At 45.2% G+C, this 26,847-nt stretch overlaps 2 protein-coding genes and 1 long non-coding RNA gene across 5 annotated transcripts; 2 read left to right on the top strand and 1 right to left on the bottom strand.

Annotated features, from left to right (window-relative positions):
• Nucleotides 1-552: 552 nt before the first annotated feature.
• LOC120712098 (growth hormone-regulated TBC protein 1-like) lies at nt 553-3,921 on the top strand. Of its 3 annotated transcripts, none has more exons than XM_039997816.1 (8): nt 553-984; nt 1,100-1,830; nt 2,195-2,269; nt 2,457-2,635; nt 2,724-2,817; nt 2,915-2,992; nt 3,109-3,210; nt 3,444-3,921. In XM_039997816.1, exons 2-8 carry the CDS (start codon nt 1,285-1,287, stop codon nt 3,573-3,575), a joined length of 1,206 nt encoding a protein of 401 aa, XP_039853750.1. In that variant the 5' UTR covers nt 553-984; nt 1,100-1,284; the 3' UTR covers nt 3,576-3,921. The 3 variants fall into 3 exon arrangements, with proteins under 3 accessions (XP_039853750.1, XP_039853748.1, XP_039853751.1); XM_039997814.1 differs by having other exon boundaries at nt 2,195-2,311; XM_039997817.1 differs by lacking the exon at nt 2,195-2,269.
• A 610-nt stretch (nt 3,922-4,531) lies between these two features.
• On the top strand, nt 4,532-5,243 carry LOC120712097. The gene is made up of 2 exons (XR_005690686.1): nt 4,532-4,756; nt 5,011-5,243. It is a non-coding gene; the product is annotated as an uncharacterized LOC120712097 (long non-coding RNA).
• A 350-nt stretch (nt 5,244-5,593) lies between these two features.
• On the bottom strand, nt 5,594-26,374 carry LOC120712096 (protein ENHANCED DOWNY MILDEW 2-like). Its single transcript, XM_039997813.1, has 20 exons — nt 26,268-26,374; nt 25,476-25,917; nt 25,292-25,388; nt 24,490-24,537; nt 24,212-24,396; nt 21,350-21,446; nt 21,165-21,260; nt 19,924-20,171; nt 19,742-19,825; nt 19,185-19,589; nt 18,176-18,320; nt 17,994-18,095; nt 17,338-17,430; nt 16,573-16,614; nt 16,195-16,305; nt 9,253-9,324; nt 7,402-7,520; nt 7,245-7,308; nt 7,025-7,174; nt 5,594-6,945 (listed from the first exon to the last, which is right to left on the bottom strand). The coding sequence occupies exons 2-20, from the start codon at nt 25,886-25,888 to the stop codon at nt 5,770-5,772; spliced, it is 3,747 nt and encodes a 1,248-aa protein (XP_039853747.1). The 5' UTR covers nt 25,889-25,917; nt 26,268-26,374; the 3' UTR covers nt 5,594-5,769.
• Nucleotides 26,375-26,847: the final 473 nt, after the last annotated feature.

Genomic DNA, 26,847 nt, shown 5'->3' with positions numbered 1-26,847 from the left:
CCATTCTTGCGTAAAAACGGACCAACAAGTCCAAGATGTTCAGACCTAAAATATGTGTCTAAACCTGTCCCATCAGCTATCATTTAGGCTATAAGTTTCGGGTCGAGTTGGATTACCCATTTTTTTCCACATGTTTAAATAAATAAAATAAAATAATTGTGTTGAGTAGTCCATTTTTTCTAAGCTATCAAAAATCGACTCCACGCTTGACCCTAATGCAATTTTCGGCGAGGCTAAGCTAGATTTGCTCGAGTCTAAATAAACTCTTCTTTTTTTTCTTTTTCTTTTCTTACTACGAAGTGAGGCTTCGTTTTGATACAGTGCAACATGCCATTATAATTAATATGACTATATTTGCGTCCATTTATGAACTTGTAGTTTTTAAACATATTTTTGCTTGAGATACTTGTTGATATGTACCTAATTAGGTGCATTGTCCTTCTAAAATTGAGTCATTGTAGGGTAGGGCATGTAAAAGGGCCCATTTGTCCTATTCAATGTGAACACATCTTTAGATAATTAGAGCAATCCTTTTCCGCTTAAAAAAGATGGATATTACGAGCAGCTGACACGGTCACAAGAAGCTATCCTCCATAAAAGCCGTGTCCCAAGCTCCCCCTTGACCCAAATTTGCAACAAATCCGCCGCCACCATTGCAAGAACCTCGAAATACAATAAAATATTTCGCAATTCCTTCACGCTGGCGTTCGAAATGGAGCTCCGGATCCGGCTTTAATCAGAGCCATCAAGCCTCCCAAAATAGGGTTCAAATAGGGGCAGGGAGCGAGGAGCCATCCCATTTTTAGCAGTTGCCGCGGCTGGTCGCCGTCGTCGCTGCTCCCAATCTGCGGCCGTCGGTGTTGCCTTCGCCTCCAATCCACCAGAGCGAGCAGCACCGACCGAGCCGATCCGCTCCTCTTCTTGGTTCTTGGTCAATAAATCAGCTCAGCAGGAAAGATCCTTGAGTGTTCTTGCAGTTGGCAGGTGACTTGCTTTTTCTTCAACTAGTCGCGTTCTTTCTCGGGAGTTGGTCCTCGTTGCTCGCGGATTCATGCGAAATGCGGTAAATTACATGGTTTTTGTTTTTGAATGGTTGCAGGGGTCAAGAATTAGGACGGAAACCAAGAACGCAAGGAGCATCAGGGAAGAGGAGAGGAGAGATTTGGGTGTAGATTGGTATTACAAATAGATTTTCTTTTGAGGAAGTTAATTAGCAAAGAGATTCGTGGAGAAGAACCCTTGGCAAAAAAAAAAAAAAAGAAGGGGAAATTTGTGGAGAAGAACATGTTTGGGACCCAAACCAGGGATGTGGCAGATGACTTCAACCCCAGAAGGAGGCGGACATTATGGAACACTCCCACCGTATCGATGTCTGCCACCACCCACACTATCAGGTACAACACAGGCAAGAAGAGCCTATTCAACGCCCGCTTCATGTCTGTCAAGTTCGAGGACCTGTATGGGTTTATGGTGGAGGGCAATGTGGATGATGTCAATGTGCTAAACGAGGTGCGGGAGAGGATCACGGAACAAGGGAGGGTGTGGTGGGCTCTGGAGGCAAACAAGGGTGCAAATTGGTACCTACAACCGAAGATATCCTCGAATGAGGGGGTGATCAGTGTCACATCGCTCAAGCTGTCAGTGCTCACAAATACAATTACATTGAGGAGGTTGATCAGGAAGGGTGTGCCGCCAGTGCTGAGGCCAAAGGTGTGGTTATCTGTGTCAGGAGCAGCCAAGAAGAGGTCAACAGTACCAGAGACATACTACGATGAGCTGATCCGGGCCACAGAAGGGAAGACCACGCCAGCAACAAGGCAAATCGACCATGTGAGTTTTATGAAGCTGTTATGGATTTTTTATCTGCAGATTGATGCCTTATCTTACACCTTATAGAATCAATGTTACTCTATAGTAAAGGTACACAATTAGTTGATCTTATACTCAGGATTCATTAAATATTTAATGTAAAAATATTATTTTTTCATACATTAATTTTGAGTTTGTAAATCTTACATGTTGTCACTATTTTACTCTGTTCTGATTAGAATTAACTCTATCAAAAAATTCTAAAGAGACCCCATTAGCATAATTCAGCCTTAGTTACCAATGGGGTGGTTTCATTATATCATTTGCCTATTTCGGCAAAATGGTGTAGGCATTAATACTAATAATGGTGAAGAGGATTTTACAGGATCTTCCTCGTACTTTCCCTTGCCATCCATGGTTGAACAGTGAGGAAGGCCAGGCATCTCTTCGACGAGTACTTGTAGGTTACTCATTCCGTGATTCAGAAGTTGGATATTGCCAAGTTAGCATAATTTGAAGTTGTTAAAATCTGACTGTATCAATTAATACATCTAGTATTCCCCAACTTTCTTGGGACTAAAAGGCTTTGTTCTTTGTGTATAACTGTATATCAATGAGCACATGAATCACTAATGCATCTACTGCAGGGCCTAAATTATGTAGCTGCACTCTTGTTGCTCGTTATGAAGACAGAGGAGGATGCATTTTGGATGCTTGCTGTACTCCTGGAGAATGTACTTGTCAGTGATTGCTATACTGACACTCTTTCTGGATGCCATGTTGAGCAGAGGGTGTTCAAAGATCTCCTGGCTAAGAAATGTCCAAGGTTTTTCTATCCCTTTATGTTGATGACGTCAGAGCAGAAACCATCATGCCATGATGGCTAACAATACTGTATTGGTCAATTGGTGTAGGATTGCTGCTCATCTTGAAGCAATGGGGTTTGATGTTTCACTTGTTGCTACAGAATGGTTCTTGTGCCTCTTTTCAAAAAGCCTGCCTTCAGAGGTTAGACAAAAGTTTAAACAGTATCGATGTTTATGTAGTCCCTATATGATTTGCCAAACTTATTTGAAGTTCTTCTCACACTTATTGCTGTTAGCAGACAACCCTACGGGTGTGGGATGTTTTATTCAATGAAGGAGCAAAGGTTTTGTTCCATGTTGCTCTGGCAATTTTCAAGGTATATGCTCAAGAAGCCTCCCATATTGTGCTTAAATCCCCAGCCCACATCAGTTAAAGGATACCTTCTTTTTCTATTACAGTAGCTTGGTTTTCTTATGTTCTCCAAATTTGCAGATGAGAGAAGATGATCTACTATGCATCCGACAATTAGGTGATGTGATTGATATTTTACAAACAACCACTCATCATCTATATGACCCTGATGAACTCCTCACGGTAAATCTTCCTTCTTCCCTGTTATTTTCATATTCCTTTTCTTTTGTGGGTATTCGTAATCCATTTGTATTACTGTGCCAACAAATTTGGTATAGGAAGTGGCACATTGCTTACTAGTCTATTAGTCTATGCAAATGTCTTGTCACAGATTTTTTTTATCATAGCTGTTGTTCTTGATAATTTCTTTTGCCAGACATTGGTTGATGATAGATCATTTACCCTTGCTTTTCCAGTTTGCATTTGACAAGATTGGTTCAATGACTACAAACACAATCACAAAGGAGAGGAAAAAGCAGGAGACAGTTGTTATGGCCGAGCTTGATCAAAGAATAAGACGGCTGAGTTCACTAAAGATGGATGGGTAGTGTGTAAAATATGAGTTTGTGAAAGTTTGTAGCCTTTGTAGGTTCGCAAAGGTGAATGGCACAGTGAGTCAGTATTTGACACCTGGTCAGACAGCGCTTTGCTCCAGTGAGTGAAGATCATGGACACCCAAAAATGTTGGAGACGATGCAAAACTTCAATGTGGGTTTGTTTAACACGAGTTCAGACTTCATATTGTGTGTTTTTGTGTGTTCTTGGTGTCTGCCATTCATATTCAAAGATATGGGCGATGATGTTAATTTTCCTCTATGATTGGAACCACCTGTATAGATTTGATGTTGAAATGTTTTTTCTGTCGACTCTGACAGGAAAGGGTGTTTCTCTGCATGGTGCTTACTGCATTTCCTTTGCTCGTAAAATACTGCAGATATGAAATGGAGCTCTTCAAGTCAACTCTTTTGTTCAGATATCTTTTAAGTCAAATTTTACTTGATACCAACTAGGTAAGTGATTTTATGGGAGAGGTTTCCTCGGACATGTATCGTCTACAGTGAGTCCCTGACGTGTGGATCCTCCTATAAAAATCACTTGTGCCACGCACGCACTGCTCATTGCTCAATGTCAAATAATGCCCATCAAGGGGAGGAGCCCAGCAAACCAAGCCTCCAGTACAACATAAGGAGCTCAAGCCGCTGCAGGTGGAACCCTCCCAGAGAGGCTCTAAGAAAACTATTGTTGTATTTATTGATATCTAAATCATAGTGGTTCAAATAGAAAATTCAGATTTGATATCTAAATTAAGGTGGAAGAATCCGATTTGCATTATTCATTTCATCTTAACTTTTCTCCGTTGAATGGGTAGTGCCTCTGCACTACTATGTTGTGTGCTACACCACTACGTCTGACGTCAATATTCCTATTGTGGATATGCTAGCCCGAAAGACATGCATAGATTATTTTAGAGAAATGCTAGGAGTCATAGGTCTGATGGATCGGACGCTGACTAGTTAACACATATTAGAAAATATCTAATCCTTGTGCCTTCTCGTACCCACTCCTGCTGTACCTCACATTTCCTCCATTATCTTCTCCCTTTCCATTCCATACCCCCTCTCTCTAAGCATGGCTGGCCACCACCTCCGAGGGCGGCGGCGCGCCTCCGCTGCCGTGTCCCTGCCCGTCATCGGCATATCAGCGAGCCAACGAGTCAGAATCCCAGTTAGTAAGGCTCTGTTTAGTTGGTGAAAAGTTATTGGTTTTGGTACTGTAGCACATTTCGTTGTTACCTGATAAATAATGTTCAATCATGGACTAATTAGGTTTAAAAGATTCATCTCATACTAATCAGTTAGACTGTGTAATTAGTTATTTTTTTAACTACATTTAATGCTTCATGTATGTGTTCGAACATTCGATGTGATGGATACTATAGAAAAATTTTCGGGAACTTAACAGGGCCTAAATTTACATCACCAGAATTGAGGACAGGATGGCGATGATGCCGGCCGAGCAGTTGCTGCAGGACATGGTGGCAGTGTGCGACAAGTTCTACGACTAACACAAACGAAGAAGAAAATTGGAGCTAGTCTTCTAATTTTCTTCCTTAATTTTATAGGTTTCTATCTTGTAGTTGTGATGCTCCTCATTTGAGGTTTAGGATCTAAGAACTCTTGTAACTTTTTTGGCTGCAGTCATTCACGTGTGAACAATCAAGGCCGGAACTTTTCCATGATCTAAAAAAAAAGCTGAGAAGGCACATCTGTACTCGGAGGACAGACAAGCACGACCGGCTCTTCTCCAGCACCACCTACGAGACCGATGGCCACAAGTACTGGTTGGACTGCCTCCACCTTCACCTTTTTTAGACAGAATCGCATCTGGGTAGTTTTATACAATCGCTTGAGCAACTTGGATTCCACCAGGATTGACAGAAATTTACTCAATACGATTCAAACATTCAACCGGAGTACATGTACAAACCAAATATAGCCCACGCACCTGCTCCACAACAAAATTATAGAAGGAAAAAAAAACCATGTACAATCACCTACTCCATAGATGAAGCTCAAAGATTATAACTAAGCGCAAAATGGAACCACTAACCAACTTCTCCATTTATACATAGTAACCTTTTAATTTTAACATCCTAGGGGTTCTTTCATATTCACGCTATATTACATACAAAACACAAATGCCAGTTAAGAGCATCCTATGGAAATTTCAAAAGTTTAGTCACTAGCCATGCCAGTCACCGAAAGCTCCAGGATGTGGGTATGGATACTGCTGCCGAGAGGTGAAGTTGAAAGGATCTGGTGTCATATTGCTTCTATTGCCAGGAACACTGTACAGGCCTGTTGTATAGTTTGTTTCATGATGAGGGCAGGGAGTATACATGTCCATCATGGACGAACCCAAAGACGAAACTCCATGCAAGGAGGAAGTTAAAGTCGACTGTGTGTCTGCAGATCCAGGGTATCCACTTGTCTGTGTGTCCTGTCGGCCGTACATTCTTATTTGTGCTCGAATATCAGTGGCAGGAGGGTTCATGGGTGCCTGGGGGCGATCACTTCCTGTTTGTCCACCGTACATTCTTATCTGTGCTCGAATATCAGTGGCAGTTACCTCCGATAGGGTATGTTTGTCCCTGATACGTCCATCATACATTCCTGCAACAGCATTCCTTTGAGCAAAGCCAGTATTCTCCATGCTGTAATCCATTGGACAGTTTTCTAAGTTCTGGTTGCTGTAAAAGCTGCCACCAGTTCCACCAGATGCTGGACATAAATTACTATTTGGACCACCATCATAGACCCCATTCAGTTCTTTGAGATGAGGACTGTGCATCCTCAAGCCAGCACCAATATTATCAGCAGAAATAGCAAGGTGCTTTTCTACAGATGCAACTCCATATTCGGCGACATCTCTAATGTAGTCCTCATAGGGTACCCTCTCAAGGGGAGATGCGCTGGGCTCCTGGGCAGGATTACCGAAATAATTGTCCTGATGTGCCATTCCCTGAGAGGGATATTCACTACAAATTGGAGAATCACTCCTTGATTTATACTGAGTATTCCTAGAGTCAGAGGGTGAGATGCTCATGTCTGAATCTGGTTTCGTAGCATCTCCTGTTGCCTCCGATTCTGTTACCCTTCTGGAGGTATGTGAGGCCATTCCTTCTATTCTTTCACTGTAATGGACTTTGTAGCCAGAATGAGAGTCTCTCGCTTCATGATGAACACCATTTTGATTTGCTTGACATGGATTTCTTTTTCTCGAAGCAAACTTTTTTCCCTCACGTGCAACTTCTACATGCTTTTCTGGAGGGAGTCCATTTAATTGTTCTTCTCTCTCAACAACAAAGTTTGTGTCCTCACCAATGTAGGTTTCATTCCTAGTCCCATACGTGCCATTCTGCTCAAAAGGAAATTCACAGTTATTATATGTAGGAATATCATGAAAGACAATCCACTCCATTGGTGCGGGAAACAACCTTCAATGTGGAGTGACCATGCTCCTCAGCTATTCTCCTGTGCTTCTGTGTCCAATCGGGATGGCTCCATAAATAGAGTGGGGGTGGGGATACATTCCATTGGTCCATTTGTTTGTCAGTCACATCCAACGAACCGGGTAAATAGAATGACTGAAACACATGAATATGTCAATTAAAACATGAAGCAGGAGAGTGGTTGTTTTATTGGTTAAGTTCGTACCTTCCCAGAAAGACTTTCAGCATCCTCCCACACCAAATCATAAGGCGGTTGCTTTTGATCCAACCTGATAATGTCAAGGATACAGGTGAAATATGAAGGGAAAATAAGTGTCAGTATAAATATGTCTTACACTAATTTCCAAGAAATATTTCTATACCTCTCAGTTTCCTTGGGAACAATTAGTATAATGAGCTTTGGCTTGAAAGTCAGTGCCTTGTCAATGAATTTGTTTGCAAGGATTGCTTTTAATCCAAAAGGAGGATTAAGGCCCATGATCTGCAGAATATAAGTTTCATGAAAATTTGTTGAATCTGTGGGATATACAATTCTTGGAAGTGAATAATTGTTTCTTAAATAAATCAGCAGCGCTATATGTCTATATGTTCCGAAAGGATAATACAGAAAGCACCTTCCGATGGTCCACATAAATATCAAAATATGTAGCCTTTTTAAACATATTCTAAAGTCCACAGTCTGAACACATTAACGCCATCATTCAACAGCATCTGTCATCAAGCTCTCGGTGTTCTATCAAAATACTTTATATTCACACATCTAGAATCAAGAGAACATGATAAATTGAAGCATTACAAAAGATATACGCATTGATCCTGTGCTGCTAGTTCTCTACTAGTACGGCCTATCTGCAGATGATAATCACATTACCAATCAGTTACTGTTGCCAATATCTATATCTATACCTATTTCTAAAGCGAGTAAGGTTTCCACCTAAATTTTTGGTTTGGTCCGTCTCGTATTATTGATAGGTGGGCCTTAGTCCATCCTATATTCGAGTCGGACCAACCCCCTCCGTCCACGACTCAATTATGTAGATCCCTACAAATTAACGCAGGGCACCAAAACATATCCGAGACTTATACCAACTTTGTCCGTAGCAACGCACGGGCATAATTGCCTATTTAAAAAAAGTTCAGGTGGTGACTTTGCCCCCCTGACTGTGAGGGAATTGGCATATGTAAGCAATGTGCTACTATGCGCAACTAGGTACAAGATTGTTCAAATCTGGTGCATTTAACATGCCATCTGGAGGGCACTCAGCTACATAAGCAGTACCTGGCACTGCTTACCTAGCTAGGTGCTAGGTGCTAGGTGCTAGGCAGAAGCTGGACAACCACATAGCATCTTCCTTTTCTCTCAGATACACAGGAGAACACAGCGTCTTTTGAAACACACACTGCTGCCAGCACATGTGTAATGCTTTGTTGGCAATAGTGAAATATTGAATGAGCCAAGATATCAGGGGAAGAAAGAAACAATATAAACAAACATTATAAACTCTTGACTGCTATGCTTGTGATAAATGAACAAAAGTTTGACTCAAAATGTCATAAGTTTGTGGACCGTTATGAAAACAGTGTTGGTTTTACAAAATTTTCTGCAAAAATACCAGTAAAAATTGCATTGAAAATACAAGCCACTGGAATGGGATAAATTAGCAAAAAGAAAAGAAAAGGTAACAAACTAAAAGTGCAAATCAAAAAGTATGAAATTATTTTGCCCAAGGGTCAATAACAAATGCATGTTTTATGACTAATAAAATACAAAAGTTTACAAAGAATTTGCAGCAATCAAAACAACAGCCGAATCTGAGAGCGAACAGATTATAGACTTTGTTTAGGCATCCATTAATCTACAATAAGCATAAAATCCATCCAGCATGGGAGGTGGTAAGTTGGATGGCCTGACTGCCAGTGTATGCACACTCATCCCGGACATAAATCATCTTCATTTTTATTTTTATTGAGCTTAAAAGATTCTGAGATCAAAACAACATTGTCCATGGCGAACAGCTTATTATCACCATCAGCAATCAAAAAGAGGTGTCATATTATTCTATTGTTATTAGTAAGTGGACCTGAATAATGTAGTAATGTTGTCTATTAGGACTCGGCAGTCATGGTCGATTAGAATCATAATTCTGAGCAACATTGCAAATAATCAAAATTGGAATTCTCAATAGCTTTAAGTGCAGAGAAAAGATCCATACTAGTTTAGATCCATGGGGCAGTTCCTTTGGACGCACAGTCATCCAATCCCTCTTTTCGAAACAGAAAGAATTCTGCAAAATGCCGCTTGCTATGTCAGACCCATGTAGAAAATGTATTCAATTATAAATGTGAGACACAATTGCTTTGAGTAAGCATGCAAAATAAATCTTGAAAGGGGATAATAAGAAAAGTCAAGTAATGGCACTTCTCACTAATGACGGGAATAATTAGTGTATTCCTCCAACCCTAGATGGGTGGGTATATATAGAACCTATACATGAGCCTCTAGATGGGCCTCTATACACATGGGCTCAATATACTCCAACACCCCCCTAGTCTGAACTACCGGCGCAGCGGTGTTCAAGACTGGACAACAAGAAAGCTAACACCCCCCGCAGTCTGAACAACCGATGCAGCGGTGTTCAGGACTGGACAAAATGAGAGTACAAGTAGTGCACAAAAGGGCTAATACCCCCCCGCAGCCACAACTAGCTACCGGCTACGTTGAGGCTGGATCGAAACTCGAAGAAGGTCGACGAGGGCAGCCCCTTGGTGAAGATGTCAGCAAACTGGGAGGTAGTCGGGACATGGAGTACCCGAACATCGCCGATGGCGACTCTGTCGCGCACGAAGTGTAGGTCGATCTCCACGTGCTTCATTCGCTGATGCTGGACGGGGTTGGTGGAGAGATACACGGCGCTGACGTTGTCGCAGTAGACGAGCGTGCTCTTGGCGAGCGGGCTGTGGAGCTCCGCCAAGAGCTGCCGTAGCCAGGACGCCTCCGCCACGTCGTTAGCGACAGCCCGGTACTCCGCATCGGCACTGGAGCGGGAGACAACCGGCTGTCGCTTGGACGACCAGGAGACCAGGTTGCCGCCCAGGAAGACGGCGTAGCCGGAGGTGGAGCGACGAGTGTCCGGGCAGCCGGCCCAGTCAGCGTCTGTGTAAACCACCAGCTCAGCAGAGGACGAGCGGTGAAGTATCAGGCCGAGGTCCACAGTGCCACGGACGTACCGGAGGAAACACTTCAGCGCAGCAAGGTGTGACTCCCGGGGATCATGCATATGGAGACAGACCTGCTGAACAGCGTAGGTGAGATCCGGCCTGGTGAAGGTGAGGTACTGCAAACCGCCGGCCAGACTCCGGTAGGCAGTAGGATCATCCACCAGAGCACCCAGATTAGCAGACAGCTTCGCCTGAGTGTCGACCGGAGTGGAGCAGGGCTTGCAATCAGTCATCCCAGCTCGCTCCAGAATATCGAGGGCGTACTGCCACTGGTGAAGGAGAAGACCAGACGGGCGAGGCTCCACAATGACGCCCAAGAAGTGGTGGAGCTGACCGAGATCCTTCACAGCGAACTCCTGCTGCAGAGAGATGACACTCTGAAGTAACTGCTGACTGAAAGCTGTGAGCACAATGTCGTCGACATATAGCAGCAGATAGGCAGTCTCATCCCCACGGCGGTAGATGAAGAGAGCCGTGTCAGACTCGGCCTCGGTGAACCCCAGTGTCATCATGAACGTGGCAAACCGAGAGTACCCAGCCCGAAGAGCCTGCTTCAGCCCATAGAAAGACTTGTTGAGCCGGCAGACCATATCCGGACGACTCGAGTCCACAAATCCCGCAGGTTGAGAGCAGTAAACAGTCTCTGACAATGTGCCGTGAAGAAACGCATTCTTCACGTCCAGCTGGTGCACAGGCCAATTGCGCGAGAGCGCAAGCGAGAGAACCGTGCGCACCGTAGCGGGCTTCACGACCGGGCTGAAGGTCTCATCATAGTCCACACCAGGCCGCTGAGTGAATCCCCGAAGAACCCAGCGAGCCTTGTAGCGCTCCAGTGTGCCGTCAGCCCGACGCTTATGCGTCCAGATCCACTTGCCAGTCACCACATTGCAACCAGACGGACGCGGCACGAGGTCCCATGTCTGGTTGGCAAGAAGCGCCACGTACTCCTCTTCCATCGCGCGACGCCAGTGAGGATCCAGCAAAGCGTCGCGGACAGAGGAGGGTACCGGAGAGACCCGCGGCTCTCCCTCGGCGGCGGAGAGAGTCGCGGCCTGGGACGCCATCTGCCGAGTCACCATGGGATGGATATGCCGAGGATCCCGATGGATGACCGGCGGGTGGTACACCTCCAGCTCGGCTCGAGCGGGAGCCGGAGGAGACGGCAGCGGCGACGGCTCCGGTGGCGGCGTCGCAGGAGCCTCCGTAGCAGGAGGCGGCGCCGGTGTCGACGCTGAACGACACCGGTACACCTGCACCGGCTCAGCGTACCGCTGTTTCGCCGGGTTCGGCGCCGAGCGACGCCGGTACACCTGCACCGGCTGAGCGTACCGCTCAGGTGCAGGGAAAGGCAACGTGGCCGCGCGTGGCGCAGCGGGAGACACCGGGTCCGTGCGCGGCACGACCGGAGGTCCAGGGGCCGCGCGTGGTGCGACCGCGGGCACCGGGGCCGCGCTCGGCGCAGCAGGGATCACCGGAAGTGGTGCCGGTGCGCCGGAAAAACCTGCAGGAAAAGGACATACAGGTAACGGTGGCTGAACCACCGGGTCAGTCGGAAACAGAGACGCCAGCTCGGGATCAGAATAAGGTGTGGAGGTGGAGTAGAGGAAATCCGACTCGTCGAAGACGACGTGTCGGGAGATCATAACGCGGCGCGAGGTGACGTCAAAGCATCGGTACCCATTGTGGTCTGGGGAGTACCCGAGGAACACACGAGTCGAGCGGGGCGCCAGCCTGTGAGAAGCGGTGGCGGAGGTGTTAGGGTAACACGCACACCCGAAGACCCGAAGGTGGTCGTAGCGAGGAGGGGTACCGAAAAGAGCGTGGTGTGGTGTGGGAGCAGGAGAAGCAGTGGACGGAAGGCGGTTGAGGAGGTAGGTGGCAGTGTGGAGGCTCTCAGCCCAGAAGCGCGGGGGGAGAGAAGCCTGGATCAGAAGGGTGCGCACGACGTCGTTCGTCGTGCGAATCATCCGCTCAGCCTTGCCGTTCTAAGGAGAGGTATACGGACAAGACATACGCAGCTGAACACCCCGAGACTGGAAAAAAGACCGGGAGGTGGAGTTATCAAACTCCCGCCCGTTGTCACACTGGACGGCCTTAACGGTGAGGCCGAACTGAGTGGACACCCAGGCAAAGAAGTGGAGGAGGGTGGGGAAGGTCTCAGACTTGGCGCGCAAAGGGAAAGTCCAAGAGTAATGAGAAAAATCATCAACAATGACCAGATAATATCTATAGCCAGACATGCTGAGTACAGGAGATGTCCACAGGTCACAGTGAATGAGATTAAAAGCATGCGCAGCATGCGAAGAAGAAACAGAAAACGGAAGTATAACATGACGACCTAACTGGCACGCATGACAGAGGTGCTCAGCAGGAGCCCTAGTACATGGAACACCGGTACTACGGCGGAGCTGAGCCAAAACGTCGCGGCCGGGGTGACCAAGCCGGCGGTGCCAGGTAGTGGAAGAAGGCATCACGGCAAAAGCAGAAGATGAAGAAGCCGAAGGTGAGGCAGCGGAAGCAGGAAGCTGAAGAGTGTAAAGGGGCCCCGGGCTGTCACATCGGAGGAGCGGACGTCGGGAAGCCGAATCCTTCACAGTAAGACCAGAGGAGTCAAATTCGATAGAACAAGAGTTGTCAGCAGTAAACTGGCGAATAGAAAGAAGGTTGCGAACCATTTGAGGAGCAACAAGAACATTAGGAATACGAGGAGCAGAACCCACGGCGGTGACAGGAAGGCAAGACCCATCACCAACCATGATAGAAGAAGGACAAGAGGAGTGTGGGGGTCGGACAGAACAGAGGATACCAGCATCGGGAGTGGTGTGGAACGAGGCGCCCGAGTCGGCGATCCACTCGGTGCTGGTCGGCGGCGTCAGTCCCATGGTGCTGAAGGACTGCGCCAGAGCGGCCTGGTCCCACCCCCCAGGCCAGGTCGGCTGCTGGCTGGGCTGAGAGGGCGGGGTCCAGGACGGCGCGAAGAGTGGAGCAGCGCCAGTGAACATGGCCGCCGGCTGGAGCTGAGGACGAGGTCCTCTCGGACCCTAGAAAGGCCACATCGAGATGCGCCCTGACCATGGGTTGCTGAAGGATGGCCAGGGCGTACCTCCAGCGGTAGGGGCCGGAGCAGGAGCCGGAGCGGGAGCCGACGCGCCCCGACGGCCCCCACCCGCACCGGTGCTACCAGAAGCAGGGCCACCAGTGCCACCACCACCACCTCGTCGTCGGCGACGTCCACGCCCCCCCTCCTCCAGTCTGCCCGACGGGAGCAGCACCAAGGAGGGAGGTGGCAGGAGCAGCGGAGGAGGCCGGTGGAGTAGCAACGAGCGCGGCGGGGGTGGGCGAGGACGATCCGGGCGCGAGACCCCTGGTGATCTCGAGGGCGAGGTTGTCCCGGACCTGCAGGAAGGTGGGGAAAGGCCTCTGGCGGGCGATCCAACCCTTCAGGTGGTCGTAGGTGCTGCTCAGTCCCCGTAGAACATTGAGCACCAAGACCCGAATGGACACCGGATCCCCGAGGTCGTGAAGAGCATCGGCCATGCTCTTCATCCGCCGGCAGTACTCACCGACGGAGAGGTCCCCCTGCACGAAGGTGCGGAAGGTGGCGTCGAGCTGGAGGGCGCGGTACTCGGCGTTGCCGAGGAACTGCCCCTCGAGCGCCACCCAGGCCTGCCGCGCGGTGCCGCCGTGTGTCCTGACGAGGTCCTGAAAATCCAGGGAGATGGTCTCGAAGATCCAGGACAGGGCGACGCTGTCGAGGCGCAGCCACGTCACGTCACGCTCCTCGATCGGCGAGTCGACGAGGACGTGGTCGTCGAGGGCGTAGCGGCGGAGGGTGAGGACCTGGTCCCGCCAGCGGCCGTAGGAGGAGGACGCGGGGTCGAGGAGGACGGAGACCAGGGCCCTGATGTTCTGGACGCCGGCGGCCTGGAGGTGGAGCTGGGCGACCATGGGGTCGGTCGGGTCGTACCGGGGTCCAGAACCAGCGGGCAGGGCCTGGTGGGAGGAAGAGGCTCCGTGCTCGGGGTCGACGGGCATGCCGGAGGAGACGCGGAGAGCGAGGGCGTCGGCCGTGGCGCGCTCGCGCTCCCAGGCGAGGGCTGCCACACGGACCCGCTCCTGGGCCGCCGAAGCCTCCGACTTGGCGGCGAGGAGGGTCGCGGCGAGGGCGGCGTCGGCCTGCTGCCCACGGAAGGCGGCGGCGGAGAGCGGCGCATCCGCGGGGGACATCCCGAGGCCCAACCACGCGGGATCGAGCCCGGCGGTGTCGGCGGTGGTGGCCTGCTTGCCTGCAGCGATCGCGGCGCGGTGGGCCGCAGCAGCAGCGGCGGCCGCATCACCGGCCAGCGGCTGCAGCAGGGGCTGCAGGGGGCCGGGAGCACCCCCCACGCCCCCTGCGCCCGCGCCCCCCGTGCCAGCGCCAGCGGTGGCGGCGTTCGCGGCAGCAGGGGCGCGCTGGGCAGCAGAGGCGACGTCCACGGCTCCCCTGCAGACCCCTGTGCGCCCCCTGCGCCCGCGCCCCCCGTGCCAGCGCCAGCAGCGGCGGCGTCCGCGGCAGCAGGGGCGCGCTGGGCGGCAGAGGCGACGGCCGCAGCTCCCCCCGCACCCCCTGCGCCCGCACCCGCAGTGGCGGCGGCAGGGGTGTGCAGGGTGGGATCTGGGCCGGGAGGAGGTGGGACGCCCGCGCCGGGAGGGCCTGCGCCGGCGGCGGCGGCCATCGCGACCGCGGCGTAGGGCGGCCGCGGGCCTTCCCGCGCGCGTAGCGCGGCTGCAGCAGAGGAGGTTTGGTACCAGGCGGCGGCGGCGGCGCCAGGCACGCCCGGCGCAGCATTCCCCGCGGCCGGAGCAGAGGAGGGAGGGAGGGGAGGGAAGGAGGAGAGGGGAAGGGAGGGGGCCGGCGGCGCCGGCGGCCGGCCATGGCCGGCAGCGGCGAGCTGCGGCTGGGAGGTTGGGAGGGAGAGAGGAAGGAGAGAAGCCCTAACCCTAGGCTAATGATACCATAATGACGGGAATAATTAGTGTATTCCTCCAACCCTAGATGGATGGGTATATATAGAACCTATACATGGGCCTCTAGATGGGCCTCTATACACATGGGCTCAATATACTCCAACACTCACAAGTAACACAATAAGTTCCAGGATGTCATGAGTCTTGATGCATTGCATCTATCATCGCGGGCATGAGGAGTGATGCAACTCAGTTGAAATGAACAACCGATCAACCTTAGAGAACAAGTCTCACTCAGTTCAATCAATTGCATTTTCCAACATAACAAAATTGCAGACTCAAATTATCTTCCAATTTAAGCAGAATATACGTTACTACTGGATTTGACTCATTTTTCGACCAACATTTTTTTAGTAGGAAGACCATATGAAAAGTTAACACAAAAAGAAAATTGCTACTGGGCCACTACTTTCTGAACCTCTACTGAGGCACCCCTTGATAGCAATAGAGATAGCACAAAGGATAGATTGCATGGAAATAGTAGATTGTAGTGCATTCGGGGGTGAATATGTAGGGGTACAAGATCTGGGGGTCAAAGATGCCTCCCCGACGATATTTCCTATACTACCAAATATACTTGTAATGTAATTGTAAAATACTCCCTCCGTTCGGAAATGATCTACATATTTTGACTAGAGAAAGTCAAACTTTATAAACTTTGACTAATAATTAGTTAAATTATATGTATAATTAGTTTATAAAATTTATGTCAATACATATGTATTCAAAGAGGTTTTGAGATGACATTGAGTTATTCGTAATTGACATTATATTCTAAGAGTGATTAATAAGTCAAACTTTACTTCGAATGACTTTCTCTAGTCAAAATATGTAGATCATTTCCGAACGGAGGGAGTATAAACAAGTTTTCAAAGGGTTATTCATTCAAGCATGATCTTATAAAATGGAGTACAGTTTACCAAGTTTACCTTTGGTCGAACAATATCATAATTCTTGAAGTTGCATTTTTTGCCAACCTTATCAAGCTTTTCTTTCATAAACTGACTGAAGTCATTGAGACCACAAGAAAAATCCACAATCTGCAAAAAATGATGGCAGAGTACTGAATTAATAACATTAATAACAACAACAGGAGCATTTATCTGACAAGCCAGTTTCTCAGTTGACTGAATAAAAGAAACAAAAGATGACTTATCACAATAGTTGTAAGCGTTTAAGTATAAATAAATTGAGCCCTGCAAATTTTACACTACTTCCCATCTCTGATTTACAGGCTACCAATTTTGGTTGATTCACAAAATGTCAGTGCAAGCATGTGAGCCTTTGGGGTCGCAAGGTGAACGAACCGTGTCACCAGGTTGAACATACCACTGAAGTTTATCAACAATCTGCAACAAGAAAGTGAGTATGAAACATATTAAAACAAAACAACATTAACAAAGCATAAAATGAAAATACTGAAGGAACAAATTATTATGTTTGTTTATATGATAACTGAAAAGAGGTTTCTTTAAGCTATTTTCAGGAGAGATGTTATCATTGTTAAATCACAGCTAGCTGATGTTACACCTACGAATCTAGTCAATCTACTGGAGCCCAAATAGTTGAATACACCAGGCAGCAGTTACTAAACATGCATAGAAGCATTTGCATGCGATGTCCAAATGGAATTTGCATAAATTTAAATAAACAGACAAAATTTCAGACTTTCAACCGAATGCAATGCTCACAAAAACATGTATTACTCAATGTCTTTGAAATGGATGCGTCGAACAAGCTTAAATGTACATACGAGAAGTAGTGAAGTACTTGTATTGGATGCACACATTTAATCACACATCATTCATATTGAATGACATTTGTGAACTTTTCTTTTGTGGTCAACCATTCGATTGTTCACCGCCATACAGTCATCTCAAGTTAGCACAGACCACAATGTAGGGACTGCATTTTTCTATCTTTGCTTAAATTGAGTACCTAATATTGTCCTATTTGACAAAAGAACTTTCATTTCATCAAAGTACAGACCGTGATATATTTGAGAATGCAAGAGTTAAAGGTTCCCACTTATCATGCAATTGCAATGCTTTGAGTAGTGGATATAAATGTACCTCATTGAGCTTCTCCTTCTTTGTGAAATGCCGACCAAATGAAGTGTAGCGCATGCCATGAATGAATGGTGCAAGGTACACTCTTAGCTTTTTCTGGTAACAGGATGGTATTGTATTAGAATAGTTTATCAGTACAACAAGTAGCTACAGTTACAATAAGTTGCAACTCATGAGACTTGCACTGGCCAACTACTACTAAATCTATAGATAACCCAACGAAATTCTTATCACAAAATAGTTGTTGAAGAATTGTGCATCATTTCATATGACCAGTCTATTTTATTATTTCTACATAACCAGTTCAATCAGAGATCTAAATAAGTTCAGCCACATGATTTATGAGAAACTGGCATCAATGCAGCTGGATGATAGTGGTTTGTGAGCAGGGGAGTAACCACTAGAAATGTTTGGTGCAGCATAAATGCAATAGTAACTTAATATTTGCTTGACTAAACCCATAAAGAAAATGGAGACCATCCTTATGCTGTGCAACTGAAAAGGGTTTAACACAACCTATTGCCTGTTTGCTCTTTCATAGGTTATTTATTGAATGGTGGAAATGCATTGTTTCTTAACAAAAAAGGCTGATTTAGAAAGTGGAACAGGTTATGAATGACCATCATCAAATGATACATGAAGTGCCAGTATCTACATACATTCCACCTTGTTAATTGCCTCAAGACTTCAGCTTCACATACTGCTTTAGCATCATCAATGGTACCCCCATGTTCCAGTTTCTGTAAAGCATCTTTTGCCGCCTACAAAAGTCATAGATCCATACATGAAGAATCGACCAACATTGGATATACTGGTTTTCACAGCTTGAATTTTGGGGTACCTGAATAGAACGCTCAAGCTTGCCCCGTGCAATGATTTTGTCAATCTGCCGGCCGGAGGATGTATAAGTTGAAGGAATGGCACACTGTCGAGAGATATCGTCCAATGTCAAGGAACAAACCTCCTTTTCTACCAAAGCTAGCACCCTATGATACAATAGAAAGGAATCATCATTCATAACTGGCAACAGGAATCTTCATCTTTGTCATAGTTTTTATCCATACTATACCTCAATTCAGAATGATTCTCAGCATGTTACATCCCAAACATTTTGTATTGAATAATCTACCGCAAAATTCTCTTCATTCTCATAATTCTAAATAGTACAGCAACAGATTCAGATATCATAAAGGTAAAAAGCTTTCTTATATTTTAATATACATAAGAATAAGGAGAATTAACAGGTTTCACATTATAAAAGATAGCATTTTCCTCTTTATTTCATGAATATACCCTTGTATCTGGGTGGTCCTAGATTAGAGGTGTTAATGAGCTAACTCACAAAAATGGTATAGCTAGAAAACATAAAAGCACACTGGAATCAGCAATACCTGGGGAACCATAAAAGAAAGACAGAAATATGCAAAAAAAAAATCATAGATGCCTTCTCATTATTTTTCATCAAACAGTGATTACATAGTAGCCTGAGCAATACAGGCTCATCCTGAAACAAACTGAAAGGGTTAACACTATCATGTTCAGTCAGGACTGGGCCTGGGTCGAAACATCGTACCCTGGAGCCACTGAATACTCTCATTTGTACATGGTCTTAAGGCGAGGCAGCCTAGACATACATAGCCTATTGGATCAAATTCACAGTCTGGACAAATCCAAAGGCTCTTTTGCTGATAGTCAGAAGGAAAGGAGGCTTGAATTGTTGGATTATGAACTAGCTAAAGGAGTTTTTGCTAGCTAGAAATCTAGGCAACATGTGCTCTTGCAAAACAAAACATTTTCTAGTGCCTTGCTATAATAGTTTCTTTTTATAAGAAATGGTGGACCCAAGTTACCTCTTCTCAGTATCACTATCAATAACAGGAAATGAGCTCTGGGGTGTTTTCCCTGTGGCCAATGAAGACAAACTCTCCAACTCTTGCTCCTCTCCCTTCACATGTTTTAGACTACTCACAAGAGCAGCATGCTTGACTGCAGGTTCATCAGGATGTATCATTCTTCTGAGATTTTTAGCTTTTTTCTTCTCAGGTTCAAAACCAGGTTGTTCAAATGAACCCTTCATACCAACACTTCTAGAAGATTTCTGCATAGGGTCATTAACATAGTCGTCCGAAACCTTCCTTTTCTTCTTGGCTAGTTCCTTAACTTTCTTCTTGACCGAATCCACTGGCTTTGAAATACGAGGAAAATTTAGATGATCTCTGGATGGTGTTCCAATATCAAGGTCCATATCATGGTCCCTGTGGCAGTAAATTATATGTAGAGTTTTATAAGAAATTGTGGCAGATATTTGGCGAGAAGTTAAAGGAAGAAATAATGTTAGTTATGATCAATTATGACTGAAATTTTCATGTGCATTGGGACAGAAAAATCGACAAGGATGTTTACATACAAGCAGTAGATCAGAATTCTCTTTGAAAGTTCCCAAGCTCGTGTTATGATGCCCTCAGCATCAATATCTTCAAATGAAATTTCCCTATGAAACAATTTCAACGTTCAGTTGGATAAAATCATCTCATGTTTCTATTAAGTTAAGAATAAATTGGTCCAGGGAACAAACAATATAAATTACACCTTGGCAAACATTTTCTGTGGTAAGATTTTGGGCAACGTCTGCAAACAGCAAATTGCAGCGGCTCTTGAGTTCTGTCTTCTAAGCCTTTACATTGAAAGCACCAATGCACAGGGCATGTGAATGAAATCCCAGCCAAAATATTTTTCTCCAATTCCAAGGCTTCATTCCTGCTGTTAGGATGAAGTAGTTGTGCAACACACTTGGGGTGGTAAAAGTGCCCACATGTTGCGTTATTGCAAAGAAACACCTAAAGAATAATGGAAGTGTCAGAAGATTTTAAAAAGAATTTGAAACAAGAAGATACAAAGAATAAAGGATTTATCAAGAAAAATATTGGCATCTCTTCAGCTTGCACATTCATCTACAAGCTAGAAGAGTTCCTGGAAGTGACACTTTAGCAAGTGAAACTTCTAAAATTTCAAGTAGGTGCTCCTCACTTTATAAAATGTAATGTAAAGGTATAATGCCCTAGTTCACTTAGATAATAAATCCACAATAAATGTAAAGATAAAGATAACTACTAAATAGACATATACACTCCTGTCTCTGATAACAGGTGCCAGAAGCATCAAGACAATGCCTGGTGAGATCATGACTCACCATCAAAAGCAATGCTGGATTGCTGATAGAAATTGTTGTGTTACAAAAGGGTATTTGGACTCTAAATATTAACACTATGAACAGCAAGGAGCCACAGCCCATGCAATATCAACTTAGCCTGAGCAGTACTGGGATACAGCCATCTCTCTGCTTCTTAGGCTTCAAAACAACAAGAAAGGAACCAAGGAAAACATTTGGTCCAAACAGTGAACAGACCGGAAGAAGATAGATCACATCACATCACAAGATGCCTAAAACTGCAGCAAACTAGAGCAAGGAAAGAACAGATGGGAATATGCTTCCATTCAGATAGTGAAGGAGTTCAAGAAGATGAGTAGTGAATAGCAATAGATGCTATGACGAACTGACTTATGGATGTGAACATGTAACTAAACGACACAGGCCATAACCGTATTTAAGGGTATGGAAATGCTCAAAATAAGTGCTACGATTGATGACAGTATAAACCTTTTAATGATGCAGTAACTTTCATAAAAGATCGAACAAGCTCATTATATTCCTGCTTCTACGATGACAACCATTTTGCTTCCAAAAGATGACTCAATGTATGCACTGTTTCAGCAAGGCTTAAATAATTGTAGTGCGCTTATAATGCCTTTTGTTTCATTATGCCATATACCTTCGCATTTGTTCCATCTGAAGCCTCCAACTCTCCACAGACAAAACACTGATGCTGCTTATACTCACAATTCTTGCACAGGAAATTTTTTATAGCCTACAAACAATTACAGTTGAGTATCTGAAAATGGGTGGGGGGCAGCAATGGAATCCGAGTGCTCTTTATCCGCCAAAGTTAAAAATTACCTTAACTTCTGCCTTTGTGTACCCCAATGTTGCACAGTAAGAATCTTCACCGTCTCCTAGTTTTGCATGAAACGATCTCATGCATGAACCTTCACAGCTATAACAAGTAAAATCGTGGTGTAATTAGAATATTGGAAAAGTATGTTAAGTATGCATGGTTTATCCCTCAAGAAAGGTGATTTGCATGTTACTGGTGAAATACATAGAAACAATAATTCATGTTTTGCATGACAATGTGTACCACCGGAACAGAATCCCGTAAATAACATTTTATACGCACACATCATTTAGATTTATCTTTTTAAATTCCATTGTCATGTCAATCAAATATCACGACAGCTGGATCAAATGAACTACAGTCAACCACTATCAACCAACAGTGCGATGCAAGAAGGATTTGTAGCTAGTATGGTAAGGTGTCCAGTGTGGCAGGAGCTACATGTATGGAGTCCTCACATGACTGGTTCGGTGGTTCCGTAAGATATCAAGTTGTTTTGTTTAGTATGTTAACTTTGTTAGTCATGGGTTCATACTTGAAATGTTGCATGAGTCCACATGCTAGAAAATGTTGGGAGTCTGAGTCCATCATGTGTGCACAGTAGGATGGGTCTGGCTTAGATAAGCAAATGTGCATTTGTGTTTTTGGTGGCTCTTTTTGATTATCTGTGGCATATATGTTGCAAATGTATTTTGGGTGGGTTGGGGTTGTGCTTGGTCACTTCCCCTTCTTAATGAAACAACACAGCTCGTGTTCTATATAACGTGACAAAAAGGAGATGGAACTAAGCAATCACAGCATAAAGCAAACATGTGTTCTCTACTTCTCTTGTTCTCATGTTTAACAGCCAAAAGTTGGCATCAGAGTAAATCAAGATGCAGAAGATGATGCAATCGGGAGGATAGTGCTACGTCCGGGAGCAGCAATACTGGCAGCATGCCATGATCATATTAGTGATGCCGCGCCAGGTTACAAATCGACAACACTGGTGTCGAAGATGCTAGGCAAGCAAGGCAGCAGCGGTGCCCACAAAGGCTGGCATGGGATCATCAAAGGTACCGTAAGAAGAGGCAAGCCAGGTGCAGCTATAATACTAGTGAATAAAGGAAAAGGAGACCTTGGTGATCCAGCTGTACAAGATGTCTACAATATGTCTGGGAACCTGATTGTGCTCAATGATGCCACAGGTACACAAACAGCAGCATCACATCATGGCCATGAATGAGTACTATGATACTACAATAAATAGTATGCATTTTAGTTCAAGTCGGTACTTATGTTAGAAGATAGGGCAAAAGTACATGTGGGTGCATGCATGTATCAAGTTGGTGTGTGTGAGTTCTTGTGGGTCAGCTCCAGTGAGTTCTTTTTTTTTCTCAAATACACAGGAGAGTTGCGTATCAATATATTAAGAAAAAAGGGGAAGAGATCCCAGTGTTACAGAATTGAGAGCCTGTAACACACCCATTACACAAACAACTACTCTCCTATGAGTCTACAACACCATCAAGATGTAGAAGATAATTGAAGCTGAGGTGAAGATCAAAGCTTGCTGGTAAGCATGTGAATAGCCAACACAGAACGCCAGGAGTACTAAACCCAGAAGTGCTGTACAATGGAGGATTCAGTGCTACCACAAACATAAGACAGAATCACTGAAAACCCATGAGCATCCTGATCAATACAAAGCATAGGGCAAATAAACATTAAATAGGAACACAGATGCAATTATGTAGGCAAGGTTGCTACAGAAAGAAGAAAAGTCATATTAAAATATCAGGAGAAACCAAAAAATCAGCATGTTGGTTAACAATAATAAAAAAAAGCTACGACTTTCTCAACATGGGCCAACTCATCAGCCTCTATGGCATGCATAAGGTAGGGCCGTGATGTCAACCTGTAGCTTAGTGTGAATAGTGTAGTTTCGTGGAGTAAGTGTTAAAATAGCTGTAGGTTTGTGCAATGGGCATCAAAAGTTGTGGTTTTCTACAACATGTGTCAAAATAGTGGGGTTTTTTTTAAAAAAATACTCTTTAAAATGTGATATTCGCAAATTGGGAGGCCAGAAAATGCTAGAGATGAAATAAACTCAACGGCGCAACCTTATTCAGTTAAAATGAGCATATAGCTGATAACGGTCTTCGTCTCTATGTAGCTCCCACAAAATACCATGTTTTGGTAATAGACAAAGAAGCTTTTCTTTATTCCTTTTAAGTTTTAACTCGTTGTTTGAAGTGTTATATCTACAGTCCCAGGATAAATTTAACATAGAAACCCATAGACAATGTTCTAATATAGTTTTTTCTACCACTAATCATAACAGATCCTGAACAGAATGTAGATGCCCTATTTGTCACCTATAACGCTAATGCTATGAATTTGCAGTGCCCACTTGATAGTGATAAACTGAACCTTTTCACTTTATAAGATAGGAGGACTCTTCCTACACAACCCATTTGAATCTGAATGTCTATGGAAACTGTGAACTATTAGATCACGATGGAGAATTTAGTTACAATCATTCATGTTGGGTCTAAGCAGAACCGAGCAATATTAGAAACTGCTAGTAGCAATGAAGTTCTAAAATAATGAATATGACTAGAAACATCAAATAGCTTATTTATGCAGGCATTGTGTCTAGGCAAACATAAACTTTGAGCAACAACCCTATGTCCCTCTAACAGAAGCCTCAAAGATCATGAAATGCATTGAGCTGTTAAAAGTTATACACAAGATGCTTCCAATACAACTTGGAACTTTCAACTAGTATGTTTGAAACAGTCAGCACCTGATTAACCCAAACATCCACACAATTCTCTCTTTAGAGAATATAAATACTTCTACTAAAATAGGAAAGTGCTTACCATAAGAGCTCCCCTCCATTATCACAGATAGCACAAACTGAATCAAATAAATCTCCATCATCTTCATCCTCTTCATCATCATCATCGTTACTAGACTCTTGCTTATTGTCATCTTCAACCACCTCCTCTCTTTCCTTATAATCAGCAATGAATGGTTGTTTAATGTCTAGATCATTTGAACCAGCCTAAATGAAATTCAAAGAAAAAGAAACAAAGGTTAGATTTAGATGCATGGTCTCCATACTTAGAACTATCAATATGGACATAATCTGGGTTACCTCATCAATCTTTTCCATAGATTCCTCTTTAATGAATAGTTGCAAAGTCTGCCAAAGTTCATCAAAATTTAAGTCGGCGTATTGTAAGCAGTAGGAATCAAAAGTAGGTAATCATACCGATAGCGAAGACATACATGATGTTAAGGTTATAAGTTGGTAAATGTTGCAATCAACACATGCTCCTTTTACAAAATCAAATATTTAACCTTTGATAATCATAAGCAGAAGTTAAAAACAACCCTTCCCCAGACCCCGCACATTTGTGTGGGTAAGGTTTGGGGCTTAAAAACAACCCTTCCCCAGACCCCGCATAGTGCGGGAAGCCTACGGCACTGGGTACGCCCTTTTTTTAATCATAAGCAGAAGTTAAGATCATGTCTGATACTATTCCTTTTCATATAACAACTAAATCATTAATCCACAAAAATAAAGTTAGCTTTCTAGTATCACAATTGTAACCTAAAACAGATTTGTGAATCATGAGGGGAGGGAAGGAGGTGATAAAATACAACAGCATGCCTAATGAGTGCAAAGTGGAGGTGATAGTGATCTCAAGATAAGACCTTCATGATGGTAAAGAAAGGTGAAAACAAATCCAACAGAATGCCTCAGACCCACAAAATTAAATTCATACTATTCAAGATGACAGTACTTTGCATTTGTACCAGAATTTTCCTTTATACACGTGCACAAGAATTTACCAGTAAATATTAAGGACTACAAGAACTGAAAGCTAAAGACAAGCCCACTAAAATGAACTAGAAGTCTAGATTATATAACAAGAAAAAGAAGAACTACATACCTGTGATTTCGCTATAGCAGGGTCTCTGTCAAAAAATAGTTTTATTAGCCTTACATGATTCCTAACGTCATCCTCGGAGGGTTTAACATCATATTTACTGTGACACAAAAAGGAACACCCTCAGAATCTTAATCTGCTTCATAATCACCATGACAATAAAAAAAAAAGATCTAGTAGCACATACTCGAAAACTCGACCAAGGTGACCCCACATATTCTCCTCAGAGACCGTGGGGCTCCTCCGAACAAAGTGAAGCATCTCCACAGTGACCAGCACGGGGCGGACAGTCTCCTCATAGCTCGGCCTCGGCTTCAGCAGCGCAATCCAGCTGCCCTCCGTGCAGAGCACAGTGATCATAGGCGAGTCACCATCGAGGCCGAGCTTCCACGCCACCACCTGCTTGTAGACATTCTGGAGGCCGCCGTCAGCCAGGCCGCGCAGGTACACGTCCTTCTTGAAGGAGGGGACCTCCTCGGCCGCGTCGAACTGAAACGGCAGCACATCGAAGGAGACGGGCGCGTCGTCGTCGTCGACGAAGTAGTAGCTCTGCACCGCCCTCAGCCGGGGCTCCACGTCGTCGTCGTCCGAGGACATCATGGCGCCGCCGCAGCCGTGGCCTCCCCAATCTGGAAATGGGAAATATTAGGCGCGCAGGAACGGGGTGATAGATGGCAGACTGGATCTCGAACCGCGATTCGGATAAATTCCCTCGAACACAAGGGGAATTCGGCAGGAGCAACCCGCCAAGCGGAGTGCGACGCGAAATCACAGTCACCAAAATCAATCGAGGAAATCCGCAAGAAACTAGCAACTATCAGAGGGCCCGAATTTCCCGGAGCGACAAACCGAAGTTTATCCGCCCCAAAACGCGCAACGAAACCCACCAAAAATCCCCAGGTAATGAGGAGGTGCGAGGACAGCACGCGGAGGGGGATCGAGCTTAATCCGAGGTCGAAATCGCAGGGATCGAACTCACCCTACAGAAGCCGGGGCGGGGAGTTTCCTGCCGTGGCTCGCTCGCCGCCGTCGCAGTCGCGGGGCAAGGCGGTGACTGGTGAAGACTTCTGGTGCAAACATGGAACTGGTGAAATCAGCATGCAATCAAACTAAAAAAGTCTTCAAAAAATTCTGAAAAAAATCATGAATGTACATCTCGGTCTACCCTATCTACATATAAATTTCCACGATCAAATTTTACACTTGCAGTTACAAAAAAGACAAATTTGGGCTGCATTTGAACGTTAATGATTGTCAGAAAATTTGTCTTTTTTGTAACTGCAAGTGTAAGATGAATTTGATCGTGGAAATTTATATGTAGATGGGGTAGACCGAGATGTACATTCATGATTTTTTTCAGAATTTTTTGAAGACCTTTTTAGTTTGATTGCACAGTGATTTCACCAGTTCCGTGATTGCACCAGATATGTCTCCTGGTGAGAGTACGCCGCGCTGTGTCGCCTGCCGTGGGGACCTTCGACATGCCAGGTTTGCCCCACCAATCCCGCGGCCCACGAAGGCCCGCCTCGTTGGAAGGGCTTTTGGGCGGCTCCTCGAGC

The sequence above is a fragment of the Panicum virgatum genome, chromosome 6K (genome assembly GCF_016808335.1).
Source record: "Panicum virgatum strain AP13 chromosome 6K, P.virgatum_v5, whole genome shotgun sequence".
In the NCBI taxonomy this organism is placed as follows: Eukaryota; Viridiplantae; Streptophyta; class Magnoliopsida; order Poales; family Poaceae; genus Panicum; species Panicum virgatum.
Note: the sequence above shows the minus strand (reverse complement) of the source record. Positions and strands in the feature narration are given on the sequence as shown.